This window comes from Monomorium pharaonis, chromosome 2, assembly GCF_013373865.1.
Source record: "Monomorium pharaonis isolate MP-MQ-018 chromosome 2, ASM1337386v2, whole genome shotgun sequence".
NCBI lineage: Eukaryota > Metazoa > Arthropoda > Insecta > Hymenoptera > Formicidae > Monomorium > Monomorium pharaonis.
The window spans coordinates 10,231,376-10,252,109 of record NC_050468.1 but is presented as its reverse complement, the minus strand read 5'-3'; the positions used below and the strand labels follow the sequence as shown (position 1 = coordinate 10,252,109).

General features: G+C 44.9%; 1 protein-coding gene across 1 annotated transcript in view; it reads left to right on the top strand.

The window, feature by feature from the left end:
• Positions 1–3,891: 3,891 nt before the first annotated feature.
• The window catches only part of LOC105836386 (homeobox protein caupolican), a 71,174-nt gene continuing 54,331 nt past the window's right edge, over positions 3,892–20,734 (top strand). The window contains exon 1 of the mRNA XM_036282679.1: positions 3,892–4,597. Within this exon, the coding sequence (XP_036138572.1) occupies positions 4,484–4,597 (114 nt within the window). The 5' untranslated portion in view covers positions 3,892–4,483. The remainder of the gene's footprint in view (positions 4,598–20,734) is intronic.

The window sequence follows — 20,734 nt, the reverse complement described above, 5'->3', positions numbered from 1 at the left end:
AGACGCGTTGGCGAAGAAATCTCTGATAAGTTGCTCTAAAGTGTAATATTAATCTTTTTTTTTAGAGAATACTGGAATAGAAATGGCAATTTTTATAAAAGTAAAATCTAAAATGCAACGATGTTAACATTGCTTATTAATGCGCAAACTAGAACTCTTTTTTGAAGGAAAAATAATTTTTAGCGTGATAATAAATAGCAAAGGTCATGGATATTGTAATATTTAAAGAAGCGTTCGTGTCGAAGATAATAATATGAAACATGATTATTTATATTTCTTACGCGCCATCGCGAGCTACATTGTTCTCTTGCAAACATAAAAAGGACTTTCGCGCGAAACATTAAGAATTCCTTGCCTCCGAGAACTCTATCTGTAAATACCGACGACATGCTTCGAGTATTAGCATTGCAGAATTTAATTTGTAATAAGAATAACATATGCATCAATAATTATAAAAACAATTCAGTTAACGCGAAAGTACATTGTTGAATTCTTTAAATCGATACAATGTGGATAAATATTCGCTTAAATAAGCGAATAAATTTCACGTTTTCTCAGAGTCAAATAATTTTCCAACATTTTACAGCAACGAAATTACGTCGTTACATTTACAGTGAGTAAAATTAACGAGCAAACACTAAACTCATGCTGAACGGAGACATATAGCGCGCTCTCTCGATCTCCACTTGCCATATAAAGGCGGCGATAGGGTCGCGGGGGCAATATATACGACAGAAGCGACGTATATATTCGTCCGTAATTGGAGCGCGTCGTTCGGCGAATCGGTCGCGATATAAAACGAACCGTATAAAGACCGTACTTTGGTCGGTTTTTGCGAGCGGTTTTTAACCGTCGTACCTCCGGTGGTCTCGTTAAATCGGACGATGGGAGGTCCGGAAGAGATCCGCTGCCGCATCGCGACTGCATTTACTCCACGTATACTCTAGAACGCGTCGCGGAATCCCTAGATCGCTCCTTCATCGCGAGATGAATCATATAAAAGTATCGGAATCCGACACATTTAATAACCTTTATTTAGTCAGATGGTCAAATTAGCAATTTCTTCATATATACCGTGCACGAAATTTTTCAAAACAGCTTGACGAAATTTGTCGTCAGTAGAAGTTTATTAAGTTATCTACTACATTGAGAAATATATTACACATAATGAAAAATTATATCTAATTATATTATATAATTATATTCTTTCCATTTCAGTGTTTCACTTATTAAACTATTCCTATTCAGTCATTCAAGGTATGGCGGCATTACTTTTCATCGAACCCTCGTATTTCCAAGCATTTTATCTTTTGATGATGAGCGATATAGCAGACGTCAGGTCTGTCCGAGTGGACAGAAACAGTTAATTATGTCGAAGGAGAAGCATCGAGGGCAGATGGGACACAGGTGAAGACGCAAATAATATCAGGAACGTAAAGCATTTCGTTGGATGCAGCTACTAATGAATCGAAGGGGTCGTAGAAAAACGCGGAGTCTTTCTCGCTCGTCGGTCGAAGAAAGCGAGCGCGGAAGTTATCGGACCGCACGATCTAGCCTACCGTTTACCAGACGGGTATTAGAAGTTGTCACAGGTGCTCGCCCGTATACCCACGCTCCACGCACGCACGCACGCACGCACGCTAAGAAAACGGGCGAGGATTCTCTCAAGGGGACGCCCGCGTGTGTATATTTGGCTTTCCCACAGTTTTGCGCGCGATTTTTACCACACACATCCCGCCTCGCGCGCCGTCGCCGTCTGCCGACGGGCGGACGGAAGCCAACGCGGACTTCAAAGATTCGCGATCGCGGCCCGGGGTTGCCTCTCGAGTGGTATATAGGCAATGCAATATTATCACGATGCCCCGGCTCGCCTGGGCCGGCCGACATGCCCTCGTCGTCGTCGTCCCCGGCAGTCCTCGACGGCGCGTGCACACAAAGTTGAGGACTCGGCCAACACTCCAACCGGCAGCGCGTTTATCGTCGAAGACTGGCGGTCGGCCGGTGAACAAAGTGCACCTCGCCGACGCGGCTAATGGCAATCTTGTTTTATATGCCCGGCGGTCCCGGCGCGCGGCGCGCGACAAAAATCGTTTGCACGTGAGCCAGATTACTTATTACCCGGCAGACGTGTGTCAACCTTGCGACGGCGGCGTCCCCGAACGCTCGATTTCCTCGTCGCGATTAGTTTCTTCTTTTTTTTCCATTTCCGTTCTTCGACCCCGCGCGAATCTATCGGTCGCCATTTAAAAAAAAATCCGCGTGTATTCCGATCGTTAAAACAAATTCTCGACACGATTCATTTCCACGATGACGTTTATTGACTGACGTTTATTGGGCGCAAATTCGCGACGGCGGTGGTGCATTTCAGGCGTCGCGTATACTCGTTCCGCGGGTATATACGGGTAATTGCCGCGCGCAGCGGTCGTTTAAGTTTCAATCGCCGAGCTAAAGTATCGATACGTACGGGAGCGTTCGAATCCGGAATCGCTTAAATTACAAACGTTTATATACGACTCCATCAATCATCGGCCGCGTCGACGCGCGCGTTGCATCGAGCTGCACCGCGCGATGATAACGACTGACAAGTGTCGAGTATTAGTAACGTTTTAAGCGGACGTCAGTCAGCGCCGGGGCAGCAACGGGGGAATTAAAATGCGATCGAGAAGTTAATAAAAAAAGAGAGAGAGAGAGAGAGAGAGAGAGAGAGAAAAGTAGCCGGACACAATTGTCGGTGGGTAAATCGATGGAAGGGCTCGAACGGAGGGCGCGAGGGGAAGGAGAGGTTCCATCGAACGTATCGTGTCGTTGTCAGTAACGACGCATTAACGCGTTCATATCGCATTCCAACCCTTCGTCCGTTCGATTGCGCGTCGCATCCCTTCGCGCACGTATATGTTTCGTTCTTCCCGCGAAAACGTGAACTCGATGCACTTTTTCCCGCGCTACTCGCGTCGCCTATGTAAACTCGGTCGTACGTGCGTAAAATATTCGCGATCGGAGCAGATACGAGGGCAAACGATGTTTCGTTAAATACTTTGTGGAAGGATATTTATCTTTTGCACTATCGCGACATTTCCTTCTTCTTATCGCGCGCACCGAGCCCCGCAAAGCACCGCTTTATTATCAACGCTATACAAAAAAATGTTTAGGTTGATGATAGCTTCCGAATGCCCACTGAAACAATGTCAATTAAATATCCGTACGCTATTGTCGGACTCTCTTTTTTTTTTATACAGATTGATGAAATGGCTGGCATGAAAAGTTTCCCTCGCGGTAACGCCTGTATTCGCGAGATAAATAAATCGTGTGTATTTCTCGCATCACGCGAGAGGGCGAAGAAGGTGTAACCTCGATGCGATTCCAATATTCTCCTTAATCCCGGCACTTCGGCATCTCATCGAATTCCCGCGGTCAGCTCAGCTCGGCGAGGGGGGGGGGAGGAGAGGATTGAGGTAGGGAAGGGGAGGGTAGTACGTGGGGTTAAAGCGGGTCGGGATATAAGTGAAATCGCAATAATTACCGGCGGCACGGATCACAAATCCCGCAGTACGGTAGTTGGGTAGGCGGGATGGTCTACCAACAGACGCATACAGGTATTATACGCAAGCTCTTTGTCGGAGGGGGGCCTCGGAGGAGGGGTACGGTTTATATTGGCGCCACCTCCTGCACGGTTAAGCGAGCGACTAGGGCAGACTTACGCCTTACGCCTCTCTCTCTCTCTCTTTCGCTCGCGCTCTCTCGCTCTCCCGCTCTCTCGCTCTCCGCACCCCACCCGCCGTCGTTTTCACCCTCTCGTTCACTCGCTCGCTCGCTCACTCTCTCTCTCTCCTGCCTATCTCTCGCTCCCTCTATTCTCCTCTCCCCCCTCTCTCAGGCCGGCGACGAACCCTCTCTCGTCTCTCTCGCCGCGCGCGCTCTGATGCTGCACAACTCCCGCTCGCTGGCTAACCCAACCTAACCCGCGCGCGAACTTCATTCCACGCCGACTGACCACCACCGACGGCCGTCGTCGTGTCCTCGACGCCGCCGTCGTCGTCGCCGCCGCCGCCGCCTCGTTTTGTCGTTCGTCAGAGAGCGCGGTCACGCGACACGTCGATCTCCGTCGTCGGCGACTCGGTGTGTGCTACGTACGTATATACAATTTGCGTTACGCGGGGGAGGATCACCTCTTCATAAACTTTCCTCTTCTCGTGGTGCACCGGCCTCCCGGTGTGTGTATGTGTGTGTCACGATATCATTGTGACTGGGATACGTGACTGGATTTTTTGGAAGTGACCGAGAGCCTAACCCTCTCCTCCCTTACCCCCGCTCGATCGAAACCACCTTGCACGCGCGCGTATACGCAGTTGTGAATCCGGAGAATTAAGAGGACGTGTCTCATAAACGCGAAAGAGAAACAGGAAGTCACGAATCCACCCCGTTCTCCACGGGGGGAGCATCCGTCCAAAGAGAGAGCGAAGGGACGGAGAAGAAAGGCCCGACCATGGACATGTCCGAGGACTGTTGGGATCACGTGGGGCTACTCCAGGAGGTCTCTGCCGCGGAACCACATCCGCCACCACCACCCGCCACCGACTTCTTAATCCACCATCATGAGGTGAGTGCGTCTTTTGTAATGAATTGCAGTTTTAGCCACGTGTGAAACTTGTAAAGAGGCGCGAGTCCGTCGAACGGGTTTGAAAGGGCAAAAAGCGCGGGAAGAGACACGAGATACTCCGAGTTGAAATTTCACTCGATCTTCGACCTTAGATCTTTCACGCCTCTTTTAATACACTAGACATCACAGATGCGCGCTTCGCGTGCGCTATTATAGTTTTTTTACTTTCCGTTTTATACAAATAATTGCAATTATAACCATCCGCAAGTTATCACATTTGCTAAGTTGCGCGATGACAGTTGCTCGAAATTAGCACGACAAGAGAATCAATCAGCGTGGAAAATCGTCATAAATCATAATAAAATCGGTAACATATCCTTTTCAAGAGTGGACCTCTTCCCGTTTAACCTATTGACTATATACGATGGGAAATTTTAAGAGATTTTGCCGAAAATCTTTTCTTAATTTTAAAATTTGAAATTTTCCGATAACTGCCATTTGAAGGCACAAAACACTGAAAAAACACAACGCATTTTTGTAAAATATATCTCATTTCTTTTGTTAATTGATTTATTTGCTAGGAATAAAATTTGATTCCGCCACGTTCAAATAAAAATGTATAAAAAATAAATTCATATCCCACAAATAAATTTTCAAGTATCTTTTCAGTGTATAAGCTCAAAAAAGTTTAATTGAGGTCAAAGTAAAATTACAATTTGGGGTGCCATATCACATGTCGAAATAACTACATTATTGACAAAATCAGATAATTCTTCAATTATCTCAACGTGAGCGAAATTAGCGCAGCATTCGTCGTATTTTTGCAAATCAACGACACTTTTTCGTTGACGGACGTAAACGAACGTTCGTTTTGACTTTTGATTTAAAAAAAAGGGGACAGTTTTTTAATTTGTAATATGGGAAGTTTACTTTTAAAGCAAAGAAACTGGGCTGAATCGACAGGAGGGCGGCTGTTCCGTGCGCGAGTAAAGTGTATATAATCATACCTCTTTCACTTAAACACACGAGCCTCCAACAATTTCGGTATTTGTATCGTGGCCGAGGTCTGTCATTTTGTACGCGCGAACTTGTCTTATTGGTGCGAACGCTCTGCAGAACCTATTTACCTGGCACGGCCGGAGGGCTAGGCGCATTTTGCCCGCGTCAGATAACTCTTTTAATAAAACGCGTGTCCAAGGGATTCCCGGTGTGGAAATCATTATCATAATGATACGGCGAGGCGCGCCGATTTCATTCCGTGAAAACGATCGCGGCACGTACGTCACACACGAGACTCGAAGAACGTACATTTAATTATGCCGCTCTTGGCGATCGTCCCCGTAGCTTCCGTAACTTCCTTTAGCACGCCAATTATAATGCATCACTATTATCAGCCGCCATTTTGATTTACTTCGATGAAGGATCTTTATCCTTCAATTTTCCGACGACCACCATGGCGATCCCGCAGCGATCATACGGTTTAATGATTTAATGACGCGGGCACTGCGCTATAAACTCGTATTTCTTCCGTTGACATTTTTATCTTTCTCAGGAATAAAAAGATAATATATATAATTGAAAAACGGAAATTCTCAGGGCTCAGTAGTCTTTGTAGAGGATCTTTTTAATCGTCTCCTCAGCATCTTTTTATTCCGTTTAGACGAGCTTACTGAGAAATACACTCTTAAATTCCCTTACTTCTAAATGCATTATATTTCGAACACCCTGTATATCGGGACGCAATTAAGAGACCGAATTGTGGCTCTCACGAGAAGCCGAAGCGGTCGGATCGTGAGCTCGGCATATTTCGGTAGGCTGCACCGAGATACAAGGCACCTGGATAGTCGTGGCGATTTCTCTGTTTGCTTAAGCCCACAGCAAATTAGTAATAATCACGCGGGACCACCTGTCATCGGCCGTCCGAATTGATGCGGAGCTGGGGAGCAGGGGAGGGGGATTTATATGTTATTATATATACGTTACCTGTGCGCGAGGGGACGAGGCGCAGGGAAAGAATCGTCCTCAAACGAACGGCGAACCCGAGGGATCCCGGCTCGTTCCGTTTCAATTTCGTCGGGCCCCCTTGCATAACGAGCTCTTTCCCTCTCTTTCCCTCTCTTTCCCTCTCCCTCTCCCTCTCTCGGCGGGGCAGCATGAGTCCACGGGGCGTTGGTTACGGTGCCCTGTAATCATACCCGAAATTATAGGCATTTAGTTGGGCATGAATGAGCGGATAGGAAAGTTTAAGAAGAAGATATCGGTGGCATCGGCGCGTCAGAGGCGCGTGCAGGGCCCGTTTGCCTCCCCTTCCTTTACGCCTCCCTCCCTCCGTGTCGCCGTCCCTACCGTTCGTTCGTCGCCGGTTTCTAGAGGCACCTGCACCTGCCCCGCCGCCCCGATCGGTGCTCAGATTCACCTCCGATACAGGTCGCCCTTCCTGGCATCCTTCCTTCCGCCGTCTCGTGCGCATGTTGTACACGCGTGAATCCCGAGACACGATGATCGACTATAATCCATCATGCCCGATGACAATTATTGTCGTAATATATCGCGTATCGCATCGCCATTCAGTAAAATCAGACCCGCCAGATCTTATCTCGTTCTAGAAAATATATTTTATACTGAAATATATTTTAATTAACGTGTTATCTAGAATTTTGTAATATTATTTCGACTACGTATGTGTGTGCGTTACGTCTCTTCACTTTATAAGTCAAAAGTGTATTACGCATTTCCATAAAAGCTACATCTAAACATGACAAATCGCTAGAATAGCATTAATAAAACCAGCAGTTACATGGAAACGTTAGCAAGCAAATATCACTTGTGACATTTTTCTGCGATATTTACTGATTACAAAAAAAAATTGATTATGATAACGGTACATATACATTTCCGTGAAAATTTTAAATGAAGATTTATTTAAATGAAATAAATTTATATACACGACTAAATTTCCAAGTACCTTTTTCTCAGTGTAGCAATGAGAAATTAAAGATTACACGATATCTCGATCAAATATTAGTATTATTCGAGCGTTACAAAAGAAATGTCTTTACACATCAAGGAAAAGACGGGATGCGTCGCGTTAATTTTATAATCGAGAGCGCTTTCCGTCTTTGGCTTTCTGTCATTGGCTACGTCACGATGACCCGATCGCGCGATTGTAGCCCGGTGTCTCGGTTAAAACAAGACACATGAAAACGGCGCGACGGCACCGTCTTCGCGCCGAAGAGGATTAAAGTAAGCGATCGGTCCAATTAAAATACGGCGGGAGACCGTCCCTCGCGTCGTGTCCAACGCGTGACAAATGCTCGCACGGCGGGTCCCAACTGCGGCGCTGAAAAATGTCGGCCCCGCCGAAATATAGGCTGCTAATCGAATCGCACCTGCGCGCACCGCGAAAGCGGATTTGTCTCGAGAGCTGCGGGTTTCTCGCGCGAGCCGGATGCTCGAGCATCGCTCTCGGCTCACGTATGAGTTTCCCACGGCGGGCGACGGGCGGACGGGCCCAGCTTGAGGCCCCCGTGTGAGAATATCTGGTCTTATTATCGTGCAGGAAACGCAGGCGTTCGACCGCCGATCCACCAGTCGAGTTTTCGTATTCTTCCGACGTATATGCGCTCGCCGCTACCTCTCTTCCACCTCTCGCGTCTATCCTTTCTTTCTATCCTCCTCTCCCACGGGATTCACACACCGCGCACAGTCCGTCCGTAGATCAACGGCGAACGTAGGCTGAACCCGAGGCCCCCGGGTGGCACGCGACATTCCATCGAGCGTTCGGTGGCCCGAACGCTTCGGTTCACACCGAAAAATCGTGAATTCCGAGGTGAAGCGCGGACTCCCGGAGACACGTACGCGCTTCGTGAGAGAACTCGGCCGATTCGACGCCGATAACGGCGTCGCGCGTCCCGCTTCCGAATTACCCCGTTCCACCGGGGGCATTCTACAGCGGCCGCGAGGAAGAACGTATAAGGTAGACCGGGACAAGAAAGAATCAAAGCGTCTATAGAGCATGTCGCTTGCCCGGCACGTTCGTGTCGGACGAGCGAGGCGTCGATATCGAGGCGCGGTATATACGCGGCCATGAACGATTTGCGAAGCATCGTATCCGAGAGGCTCTGTGGGAATTTCAATTCGTGGCGCAGAGAAAGAGAGAGAGAGGGCGTAAGTCTTCCTCCTCTCGTTTTCCCCTCCCCCTCGTGTAATTGATGTAAGTCGCGTGTTACGACTAAATTCCAACGGCCGAACGGCGCTCGACGCGCATAGTGGACGATGATTGTTCAGACACCTTTTTTATGTCACTGACTACTCGTGTAATCGAGCTCGGAGACTGCCAATCACGGCCGTGGGAAATATAATATTTAGCGGGTGATAATATGCGGCGCTAAAAACTATTTGCATATAATGACGAGATAATTATAGCGTTGTGCCGCGTATCACCTTGTTTTCTTAGGGCGCCCGTTAATTTCGCATTAATGAATATTACTCCCGCGCGCTCGTTAATTATAATCCATTATATTCCGAACGCACGCTCTGTATATAAATATGATGCTACGTCATTAATTTTATTCTAACAACGCGGTAATTCCCCCAACCACGGAAATACACGTTATTAAAATACAACATTATGGAAAATACAACATCTGTTTATTAATTACGACATCGTTACGACGGGATTATGTTACATTTTTCTCTCTACTCTTCAAAATCCAGTTGAAAGTCGCATTTTCGTACGATTTCGAGCAATGTGCGAGTCAAATCTCTTTAAAGCTTTTATATCAGAGTTACTCCGCGTATCTATGACTTAATGTCTCACGCGGCAGCGAGAGAAGGCCCTCGTGCTATTGTGCGAGGGGAGTGAAATGTGTCACCCGGCTGTATGCGAGCGCTCAGCCCTCTTGAGAGCCCAGTTCGATGACATCGCCTTTTCCGAGGCGACTCGTTGCAAGGTTCACACGGCCGTGGATTCCGTACTTTTCGTCGCACTTTGTCGCGCGCGGGATACGCACTTGTTGTGTAAGCACTTGTCGCCACTTCCACCCTTCCTGCTTCCAACCCAGGACGACCCCGTCCTTCCGTCGTCGTCGTCGTCGTCGTAGTCGTCGTCCTCGTCGCGTCGCTTGATCGCCCCGTCGAACAGCGGAGAGGAGCTTCCTCGGGCACACACGTGACACGTGCGTCCCGCATCGACCGGACACGTGCAGGGGCGCGATGTCGAGCGCGACGAACTCACGGTTACCCTAATGGTTACGGTTACAGACCACGTCGGCGCCCGTATTTTCTCCTCGTCGCTCATCTCGAATACATCACCGCAACAGCGATACATTAGGCAGAGGAGGGGGGGGGGTGTGAATAACGATTGTGTCCGACGTCTAAAGTTAATACTTTCGAGAGGGGCTCACACGATCGAAAATCGAAACCAATCGCCAGTAACTTCTACAGGATGTGCGATTCCGAAGGAAATATTTGTAAAACAAGATATCTCCCGCGAGATCGGGGAGGCTTGAATCTCGCTCCGTCGCTCTATCCCGTTATCCTAAACGCGTCAGCGCAATAATTCTCCACGCGAGAGCGCGGAGAGCGGCCTCGAGTCCTTCGACAACCTTCTGGGAATTCGAAAACGTCCGAGTCGACGGAAGCCCCCGAGTGCGCGAGAGAGGCAAAGGAAACAATCGACCACTTGTTGCTGAAAAGATTGTATCGAGTATTCACAAGAGAGTCTCGTGGTCTAGAGGCGAGATTAAAAAAAAAACAAAAAGCGGTATAGGCATACCCCCTTTTTTTTCCGCGAGCAACAACCGCCATGCTCCGTCAAGCTCTCTGGCCGTTACATCGGCGGGGATCCGCCGCGCGGCCCGATGAAACGGCCCGATACGTTTAAAGGCGCTCGCCGTTTCGTAACGGAAGTAATCACGCGGCCAAGAACAAGGATCGCTGGATTATAGACGTGGCGCACGAGAGAAGCTTTTCTTTTGTGTCACCATGCAGTAGACCGCGGCGGCTCCCTCTCACGCGAGATTAAATTCGGCGGACCGTAAAGAACTATCGCTTTCGAATCGCTATACTTTCAGTAACGATACGCCTAACGCAATAAAAACACTTTTTTAGTGCACCCTCATAGAATACATCGTGACTTCACTAGTGATTGAAATATTTGTACAAGATATATGTATAATAGGATTTATTTATTGTATTAATTTCTATTATTAAATATATCTAATTGTAATAATTATCAAACGTGATGCTAATCTATGGTTATTCAGGATAACAAGGAGAATTAGAGATTGTCTAATCGGAGGCTGACCATCAGAAGTCTACTTTTGATTAGTTCATTGTATTTTGTCATTTTCTAAAGAAAAAGAGAAAGACAAGATAACAGCAAGATAAAGGAGAATATCAATAATTAAATGTATATCCTTCTCCCTCGCATCTAATTAGAAGGTCTTTAGTATCAAGCATCATTAGCGTATGTCTTTGACAACCAAAAGCGCTTTTAGGCCTTTTTCGATTAAAAGCTGTATCTTTGACTCCAAGTTCATGCGGGGCACGGTACGAAAATCGTACGACCACGTTGTCAAAGTACGCACCCTTGGAGATGACGTTTGCGTCGAAAGTTTTTTGTCCTCAATGTAAACGGCAAGTTGGCTTTCTCTGAAAGGGGGAGGGGTTCATCCTAATTGAACAACCCTCGGTCGACCGACACGCTTCGCTACAAGGGTGGATTTATCTCGACGTACGTTAACGCGAGCGCGTATAAAGCACAGTCCTCGCTGCCTTTATTCCGGCGATGGGGAGTATGCATGTATATATATATATATATATCGTCGTGGATTCTCCTTTCTTTCATCGTCTCGCATGTAGTGGAGTTACTTTATTAGCCGGGGAACATCGCACGGGTTTCGACGCAACAGTTAGCGGTCCGACCTTCCGACTGCTCTAGGGGGTTGCGCTCGCTATTGTCGGGCGAAGTATCTTCCGGCGGTAACTAATTTTCCTGAAGAAGTTTTCGCGAGGTAACGCGCGACCCCGTACGAGTCCCTCGTGTGAGATTAGAGAAACAATCGCGATGACAACGCGTTTGCGCGGCTGCGCTCCTCTAAATTGAACCATGTAAAACGTCTTACGATAATTTCTCCGTTGCACCTAAGACATATTTTGTATAAACGCAACGCGGGGATCGAAATTCGAAGTAGCCTCGAATAATTTTTCAAGTTCTTGGGTTCTCAATTTGCGGAGGAACAAATTTCCTATAGGCCGTTCGAATTCCGTGGGGTGCAGCGAGAAGAATAGGCGAAAGGGAGAAAGAGCGTACGGTTAAAGTGCTTTTGCGATGCTCGAAGGGAGATAGAGGAAGAGGAGAGGCGTTCGACACGAGGGTAGAAGTGTACCAATGAGTCGGATGGAAAACGACCCTCCGCTACACTCGAGGGGGGGTTAGCCGCTCTTCCCGATTTCCTTCCACCCGGCGCAGCCACTTTCCCGCTTATTCAGCAATGATTCAATTCGGATGTGCTTTTTACGCCCGCTACGACGGCGGCGGCGGTGGCGGCGATAGAAAAGCGTCGTCGATGGGAGGTTACCGAGCCGTCCTCCGTAACCCCGCAATGGGGAATGAAAAAGGGGGATGGAAGGTGGATATAGGCTGCGTGGGGAATGCCGGCCAGGGGAAGGGAAGCGAAGAAAGCTGCCGGAGTTATCCTGCGCTGAAAACAGATTGCCTCTTCCTTCTCTCCCCTTTCACCCCGCGCCTCCTCACCGCGTTCTCACGGAGGGTGAAAAACTATGAGCCGGAGAGAGTCAACTAACCGACAAGTCGTTCTTTTAATTCAGCTCACCGCGCTTCTTTTCCGCCCGCTTCCGCGCTCGCTTCCCCCTCTGGTGCGCCCGGCCACCTGGCCGGATCCATTGGCCCGATAAGGAAGTCGTGACGCGGCATCTTTGCGGTGTCGTACACGAGTGAGGTCTTCACTAACGGCGGATTTTCCGCTAACGTACACGGTAGGATAGGGAGGAAGGGGGAAGGGAGGAAAGGGGACACGTAATTTTCCTGACGTGATTCAACGATATGGACGTTTAGGACAAATTGCGCCCGGAGGGGAAAGACTGATTGACCGCGACGCGCAGTAAAGAGCTGTCTCAAAGACTCAACGTCGTTTCGATTGTACGTATCTTTGACGCGAAGATGATGCCGGAAAATGCGGACGCAGTGGTATACACCGAGGTACAAATGCCGCATTTCGCCACGAACGACGGAGGTTCCGAGGATGTTCCGTGGATGCCGCGGGACTCGACGGGGCCGCCGTCGCTCCTCTACGCCGGCGGCCAGCGCCATGGAAATGAAAAAGGCGCTCATTCTTGAGGAACTCTAATGACGGGGGAGGGAGGGAGGAGAAACAGCCGGGCCCGGCTCTCTCGCGCGCTTAATACACCACTCTTCTCTCGACAAAGTATATCGGGAGCCTCACGATCGGCGTAAATCAACATATACTCGCCGGCGGGGCCCCCTCACGTGACCCGTCGCTCACATGCACGTGAGCACGAGCTAAAGAAACCGAAAAGAAGGCGGCTCGGGGCCTTCCTTCCACGATGATAGTTTAATATTAGTGCGGTAGACGGTAACATGTCAGTCAACCTTCCGACGTTCCATGCGCCGCATGCCGCTTTTCAAAATCCTCGCGTGTAAGACCGATATTCATGAAGTAACGACTCCCGACGTAAAATAAATAAAATCGTTTAATTCCTTCCTTCATCGCGGTGGAGTTTCACGCTACTCCGTGCATATACGTACTCGGCTAAAAATAATTATCCGAAAGGGGAACGCGGTAAATTATATCGGTTTCGAAGAGAGAGAGAGAGAGGGGGAGAGAGAAGAGACGGGCGACGGCGACGTTCGTGCGACTGCTGCGTCTTTCTTTTTTTCACGTCGAGCGGAATGCGCGTAATGTAAACTGTAATTTAACAATTCAGCCGATGTGGCAGATTGACGCGGGAGAGAAGGCGATAGGACGCGAATCGGGCCCTACGATCGGCGAAGTACGTATACGGCTGACGTACGTGACGTAATACGACCGGCGGTTTACTCTACAGCAAAAGCATCGGTCCCACTCGGTCAGTCGCATATTAATACCTGGGACCGTGTAGCCAGAAGCGGGCAGCTGCCGGCTCGTTTGCAGCACGCGATACTCGCGCTCTCACCTGTAACGTATATCTCACCGACCTCTCTCCTTCTCTCTCTCTCTCTCTCTTTCTCTTTCTTCTCTTTCTTTCTCGTTCTTCCTCTCGTCCTCTCTCACTGTTTATCTCTCCGGTTCGTCGCCTCTGTCTTCGTTTAAACGTCGGGGGCCCCAACACGTCCCTCTCGCCCTCTTCGTGTCCGTATCTATCTTCGAGAGGAACGCTTGAAATTATTATTCCCGCTCGCGAGTCAGCTAAAAGGCCGTTTCGTATATATCGGCCGGTTAATGTGCGTACAGGGTGTGCCGATATTCGAGTACAACGGGCCTGGTCCCCGATCTCTCATCGGAAATGTATACACCGGCTTGATGTGAGCGCACACGTGTCGTCTCCATGAATGTTCCAATGAAAAATGAACGATCGTTAATGACATGCACTTATGGCCGGTTACGTCGCCCATTAATCAGGTGTATCCGTATATCGTTTCCGGAGCACGTATTCTTAGAGATCGTTAAGTTATCGGGCACGCGAGCGATCTCGAGTGAAAAGTGTATGACTTATCTATGTAAAACTAAGGGATTCAACGCGCAAAGTGCGATCAGCAACGTAGAGATTGTTGTTTTATATATTCTAAAGATGCAAAAAAATTAAGACCAAATTTGTAAGATGATATTTGACCTTATTTTTTATAACAAATGAGCCATTTTATTTTTTCTAGTCAATGAAATTTGTTTCTTAAGGATGTATGCTCGAGACAGTCTCAACAAAAAAGTGACTTTTATTATTGAAACAACAATTTTTCAAATTTAAACATTTGGATTTCCTAAGATCAATATTGTTTGCATAAAATTAAATTAGTGAAATGTTTCTGGTAACTAAAATTTTACACACATATGCATATTTTCAGTTTTGTTAAAAATATCGAATGTATAATTATGTAACTAATCTATAATACTCACCTACATTTGGAAATTTTTAATTGCCATCTTTTTGTAACAATTTTTTATCTTAATTTTTTAACAGCATTGCCAAATTTCGATTATATTTTAGTCTCTTCTTTCATCAAAAGTTACTTTTGCTAATAAACATATTTTTCTCAACTTTTCATTTAAATAAAAATACTTGTGATGAATAAAATTTAATTTTTGCAAGAACGTGAAAAAAGATTTGCAGTAATTACTCATATAATTTTTTTGTATAATTCTGCCTCTGACTACCGAACATTACACTTGTCTTTAGCGCTTTGTCGAATACTCTGTGTGTTGTTGCTCGCTTTAATATTGTGTTTTAAGATCTGGGATTAACATATATAAGTTTAGAGTTTTCCACAATACGCATATCAGTTTATGTTATTCATAACACGTTTTCCATCGTTTTTGATCTTATAGATTTATTTTAATATAAAAACCGACTTACGAAAAAAAGTTCATTATTCTTCATTTTATTATTCATTTAATTGTATTATTTATTGGTTCACGTTTTTAATTATTATGACACATTTTGATACGCAATGCACTGTTTTATGGTTGTTCAATAGTCATCATTTTTAACTGTTTAATTATATTTTCGTGTCCATTATTTCATTCATGTTTAAGTTCATATATATTGGTAATTTATTATGACTGAAGAGGACTAAGTATAGTCGAAACGTTTCGAAATTTAACAATTTTTTAACACAGTGTTATTAGTCGCGTTTATAATTATATAATGTTTATCTAATAAATTATAATGTATTAAGAAAATTTGTCTTGGCTCGATACATTGACCTGTTTATCATATTATTTTTGATTAGCATTAACGAGCCCTTTATAATTGTTTGTATTTTTTTGTATGTCGAAGCATTTTAAAAATAACATAACGTGTATAAGACTCTCTAACTTAATTTTCTTTTCTTAGAAACGCGCGGTGTGTGTCAATCGGTTTGAAATATTAACATAATATTAGTCTCACTCGAATAATATTCTATATAACTTTTACACAGATTGAAAAGCATTTTGATTCTTCGATCGTACCTCCTTAAAGTTTCATCCAGGTGAAATTCTCGCATCATCAAGAAACTCAGGTATAACACGGTATCAGAAATGTTCACGGCCTCATAATTTCCTTCGAGAGATCGCATCGCTTTTAGAGACGCATAATTATCCCCTCCCATCCGTGTACGTATCGTGCGATCCACGGCGTGAGTCTCGATATTCGCACGTCGGAGTCGTCGTAATTTCGATCACGCGCGAGGCGCGGCTCCGTCGGAGTGACGGATGATCGTTGCTGAGGTACTCTCTGGGAAACATTTCAGGATATCTCATTGACAAACAATATCCGCGCGCGCGTTGCGATATCGTGAATGTCGGCCCGTGCTCGTCGACAATCGAGGCACGATCGCGCTTAAACGACTGATAAAAGCGTCTGCGGCTATCCATCATGCCGCTCTGCCATCGTCGATCGGGACACGGACTACAGGCCTATATAAATGTGACAATTTTCAACCGTTATCCTGCGAGAGAGCGGATTGCGTCCGCCATTCTCGTATATCCTCATAACATAGTTTTACAGCTGGGTAAAAACCTTTCGGTTAACTCCATATCTAAGCTTGTTAGAAATACCATTTTAGTTACGCGTGTAGTGGGTGCTCTTGTAACCGTTTATCTATGCGCGAACGCATGATTTTGCATTTTCTTCGCAAGAAAAAAAATGCAGCGTCATTTTACATGTCGCTTTATAAACACACGTGTTCAATACTGTGGCGATGAGACGTTGAAGACTTAATAAGCTCTTAGACGTAGTATATACTTATCTCTATGCTTCCGTTTAATGCTGGCAGAGTTTCCTCGTAAAATAGCTTAACATTAAATGGCTGCTTTAACCATAAATTTTTTTTCTCTCCCCGCCCGCGCTCCTGATCGATTATTCATAGTAACCCGATATTGCAAGCGTGTGTATTCGGAACGAGCGCATAATGCCTGAACATCGACAAAATAACTCATAGCAAACGTGTGTTAACAGTCCGCCTTGGATATTTGTTAACAGATTATAGTAGGCGTACGTTTCTCGTTCGCCATGTTATACATATAGTTTGTAACACGCATAAACGAGAGTCGCCGCGGTGGTTTTTTTGCAACCCTGTAACGCTCTTGCATTTACATGCGAGTGTGTATCATTTACGAGCGCGATCCGCAATCACAAGCGATAAATTGTTACGTTTCCGTTATCGTAAAAGAGAGAGAAAGAGAGATAGAGAGAGAGAGAGAGAAGGAGAAAGAAGAGAAGAGATTTGTTAGATAAATATTTTCTCTCTTTCTCCTGCCAACCGACCATTGCCGATTGCATGGCGACAGCCATAGTCAATCACCTTTCAGAGGCTCACATGTAATTGGATCTCGATGTAAATTACATGTAGTGTAACCAGACGAAAGAATATTATCTTAAGATTGGAGAAGAAATTTAATTCTTACTTAAAAAATTCCGACAAAAACGATACATGCTTTCGGAAGTTATTACTTAAACGATTTCCTGACGGTATTTATATATAAACTATATGATGGACGTCGGCGGAATGATTAGGACGATTCATTAAATTTCTTCGTCGTGAATCTTTTCCGGTTACCATAATCGCTGTTAAGAGTTGGGAAATCGCCGCGATGCTTGTTAAGCAATCGTCCGTTTTACCGTTGACATTGCGATTTCCTTGCTCTCACCGGTCATTTTAACGCATTCTGAGGTAATGGTCGTTCCTTGTAAAGAAGTTAATTGGTTCCTGTGACAAGCCACTATGCATACGTAAGACGCTGGCGACGTTCCTGCTTGAACCGTTCAAATTAACGTTTCCTACGTACCGACTAGAATATAATGAGGCGGGGTTATTCTTAATTAGGTAATCGAGTATGCTAATTTTCCAAGTAACATATAAATAAATTGTAATGCAATTTATCCGATTTGTCCTGCGCACATCTTGCACGAGTTACGGTGAATTAATTTTGTAACTTTCCGTGCACAGAAAAAAAGATTATTGTTATTTTGACAATATCTTTAATTTCAAAATGAAAATCTTGAAATAAGATTATATTGCGTTAAATAAAAAAAAATTTACTTGAATAAAGATTTATTTTAAGATTTTATATAGTTTAATCAAGAGAATGATATTCTTGTTATTTAAGAATAATTTCCTTGAATGGAAAAGAAAAAATGTTGGATAGAAAATACTGTATGCTTAAATCGAAGATTATAATTTTCTTAGAATAAAATTATCAAAATAATTATGTTATATTCTTGAAATAACAATTATAATATTAAAATAAAACTATAATATTGTTGAAGTTTAGTATTTTCAAATTCTTCTAAGAAGATTATATATTGTTGCGTATATATGAAACAATGAACGCGTTCATATAAATATATAAGAGTTAATTTGACTCACTTGTTTTTTTCTGTGTGTGCAATTAAAATGATCTTTATTCTCATCTCTATAACTTTAAGATTTTTTTTAAGAATCAAATAACATTTTTAATGTGTGCATTTAAAACGGTATCAAAAAGCCTAATTTTGAACATTTTAAAATTTTAATTCTACAGTTTTTTAATTTTACAGTTTCTATTATATTGCAATATTTGCGTGAATTAAACTGTACAATCTAGAGAAGCAGTCTACTAAAATGAGCTCTCACACATGAATCCAGAAAGCACAATTTTGCTAAAATACTTAAAAATTGAGTTACAGATTTGAAAGTAATTTGATGAGACTATCAAAATAATTATATAGGATGCTGGTTGCTACACGGAAAAAAGTAATTAATCCAATAAAATGTGTAGTTGCAAGCTATCAACTACAGATATATTCAATACAATAATATTTGCTGTTAATGCAAATACAATGTTGATATTGCAATAGCATATATTATCAATACTATTTGCTGTTAATACAATGTTGATATTGCAACATATTATTGTATTGAGTGTACTTGTAGTTGGCAGCCTGCAACTACACATTTTGTTGAATTAATTACTTTTTTTCTCCGCGTAGAAAATCAATTTTTTTTGCAGTATGCTTGAGCATCCTAGATAATTATTTTGATAACGCAAGTTACGTTCAGAATTGTATCCAACTAAGTTTTCAGAATGGTTCAGCAAAATCATATTCTTTCCACGTAAAGTGCTTCACGCAATGAAACCGTCAAACTTCTTTCGAGGCAGTTCTCTATGTCTATCCTTAGAAACGTAGAAGACACGTTGAGAAATAATCATCATCGACCATCGCCCACGCTCCGGCAGCGTAGTTGCACAGTTGCATACGTCGAACAGAGCCAGGCCGATTCGAGGCCGAGCCGCGAGCATATGATGCACACCAATAGTCTCGCCTCCCTCCCGACTCGGCCGAGCCGAGTCGGCTAGGTGGTACTTCTCCGGTAATTTTAGCCGGATCTGCATATTTTAGCACGAACACTTCCGTCGATCATTATCCCCATTCGCCGCGACTCGGCCGACCCGGCGCGTCCGATGCAACGCCACCGCTGCCGCTTCGACGTTGTTGCATACAATCGCAGGATGACAGAATCGTGCACGTACACAACACATCGCACCACGCGAGGCTCCCGGAATCTCGTGCAATCTGCTTTATGGAAAATCGTTGCACTCTGACCTGCACTACCGCGAGGAGAGCGACCGAGAAGTTACGGAGGCGGATTCTTCGAGAATGTATTACATTTCGCGCCACAAAGTGATTGTAAATCTAACGTAATAATGACCTAGGGCATTTTCTGCGGGGGAGAAAGAGAGGAGGAGGAATATTATGAGTCATTAGGACTTGCATGATCAATCTACTATTTTGGGGGGGGCGGGGTTATCACACATTGAAAAAAGAAATCAAGTTTAGGTGACAATTGTTAAGCTTTAGTGAAATAATTTCAATTAAATATTCATTAACTAGATATGTAATATTTAGTAATCGTTTTTTACTATTATAAAAATCTTGTTTTATTATACTTACTAAATATCACTAAATATTTAGTCGCATTAATAAAACAGTTTAGCATAATTATTTCCGCAACGTGATTATTAAGATCTTTTTATAAGTTCTTAAAATTATATAAGCACAGAATAATGTTTTCGATGCATAACAGTTTGAAGAAAAAAAAAACTAATTTAAGCGTGGGAACCATAATTGACTACACTTAGAAGCCAATAAAAGTTAAATCATCCAACGGTAGCAGTCTATTACTTAGGAACGATCGTTATCAGAAGGCGATAGAGAAATTCACCGATCATAATTCCGCGATGCTTTACTTACGTTTTCTCCTTTTCCATCCGCTTACATCTCCTTGAATGATTGCGTTTTAAATCAATTACTGCGCCGCGCGCATATGGCGCGGTCGGCCGCCGAGGCGTAATCCTTCCGTTCGAGAGATATTGTTACGACTACCGTTTTCGTACGCGGAGTTCTTGATCGCTCTCTAATTCTAATCGTGGTAACGTGCAATAAAACGCAATTACAGAGTGCGCGTGTACGCGCGCGTGTACACGCGTCCGTGTTCCTCCGCGGTACGTACGAGTACGCGCGACGGCGGCGGCGGCGGCGGCGACGCGTCGTGCCTCGAATACTTCGCACATCCGTGTGCGCGCGAGCACATAAACGAGCTGTGGAGCTAAAGGAAAAGGGAGAGGCGAAGACGAAAGGCGGTCGCGAATGAATTTCAATGAGTGCCGTGCGATTTGAGGTCTTCTCTTTCTCTATTTCTCCTCTTCTTTCAGGAAAGTGAATTCTTTCACACCAGAAAACCGCGAATTCTCTCTGCTTTGAGCCACGACGCTCCTTCCGAGAAGAGGCTCGCGATCGTGCGCTACTCGTCGAGGGTAATACGGCTTTGTCCCCCTTGCATTATGGATGCAGCGTTATAATTACCTATTCATTTTCCATGAGCACGTAACATCGCGGCGGCGGCGGCGGGCCGCTCATGCGATACCAGCTCCGATG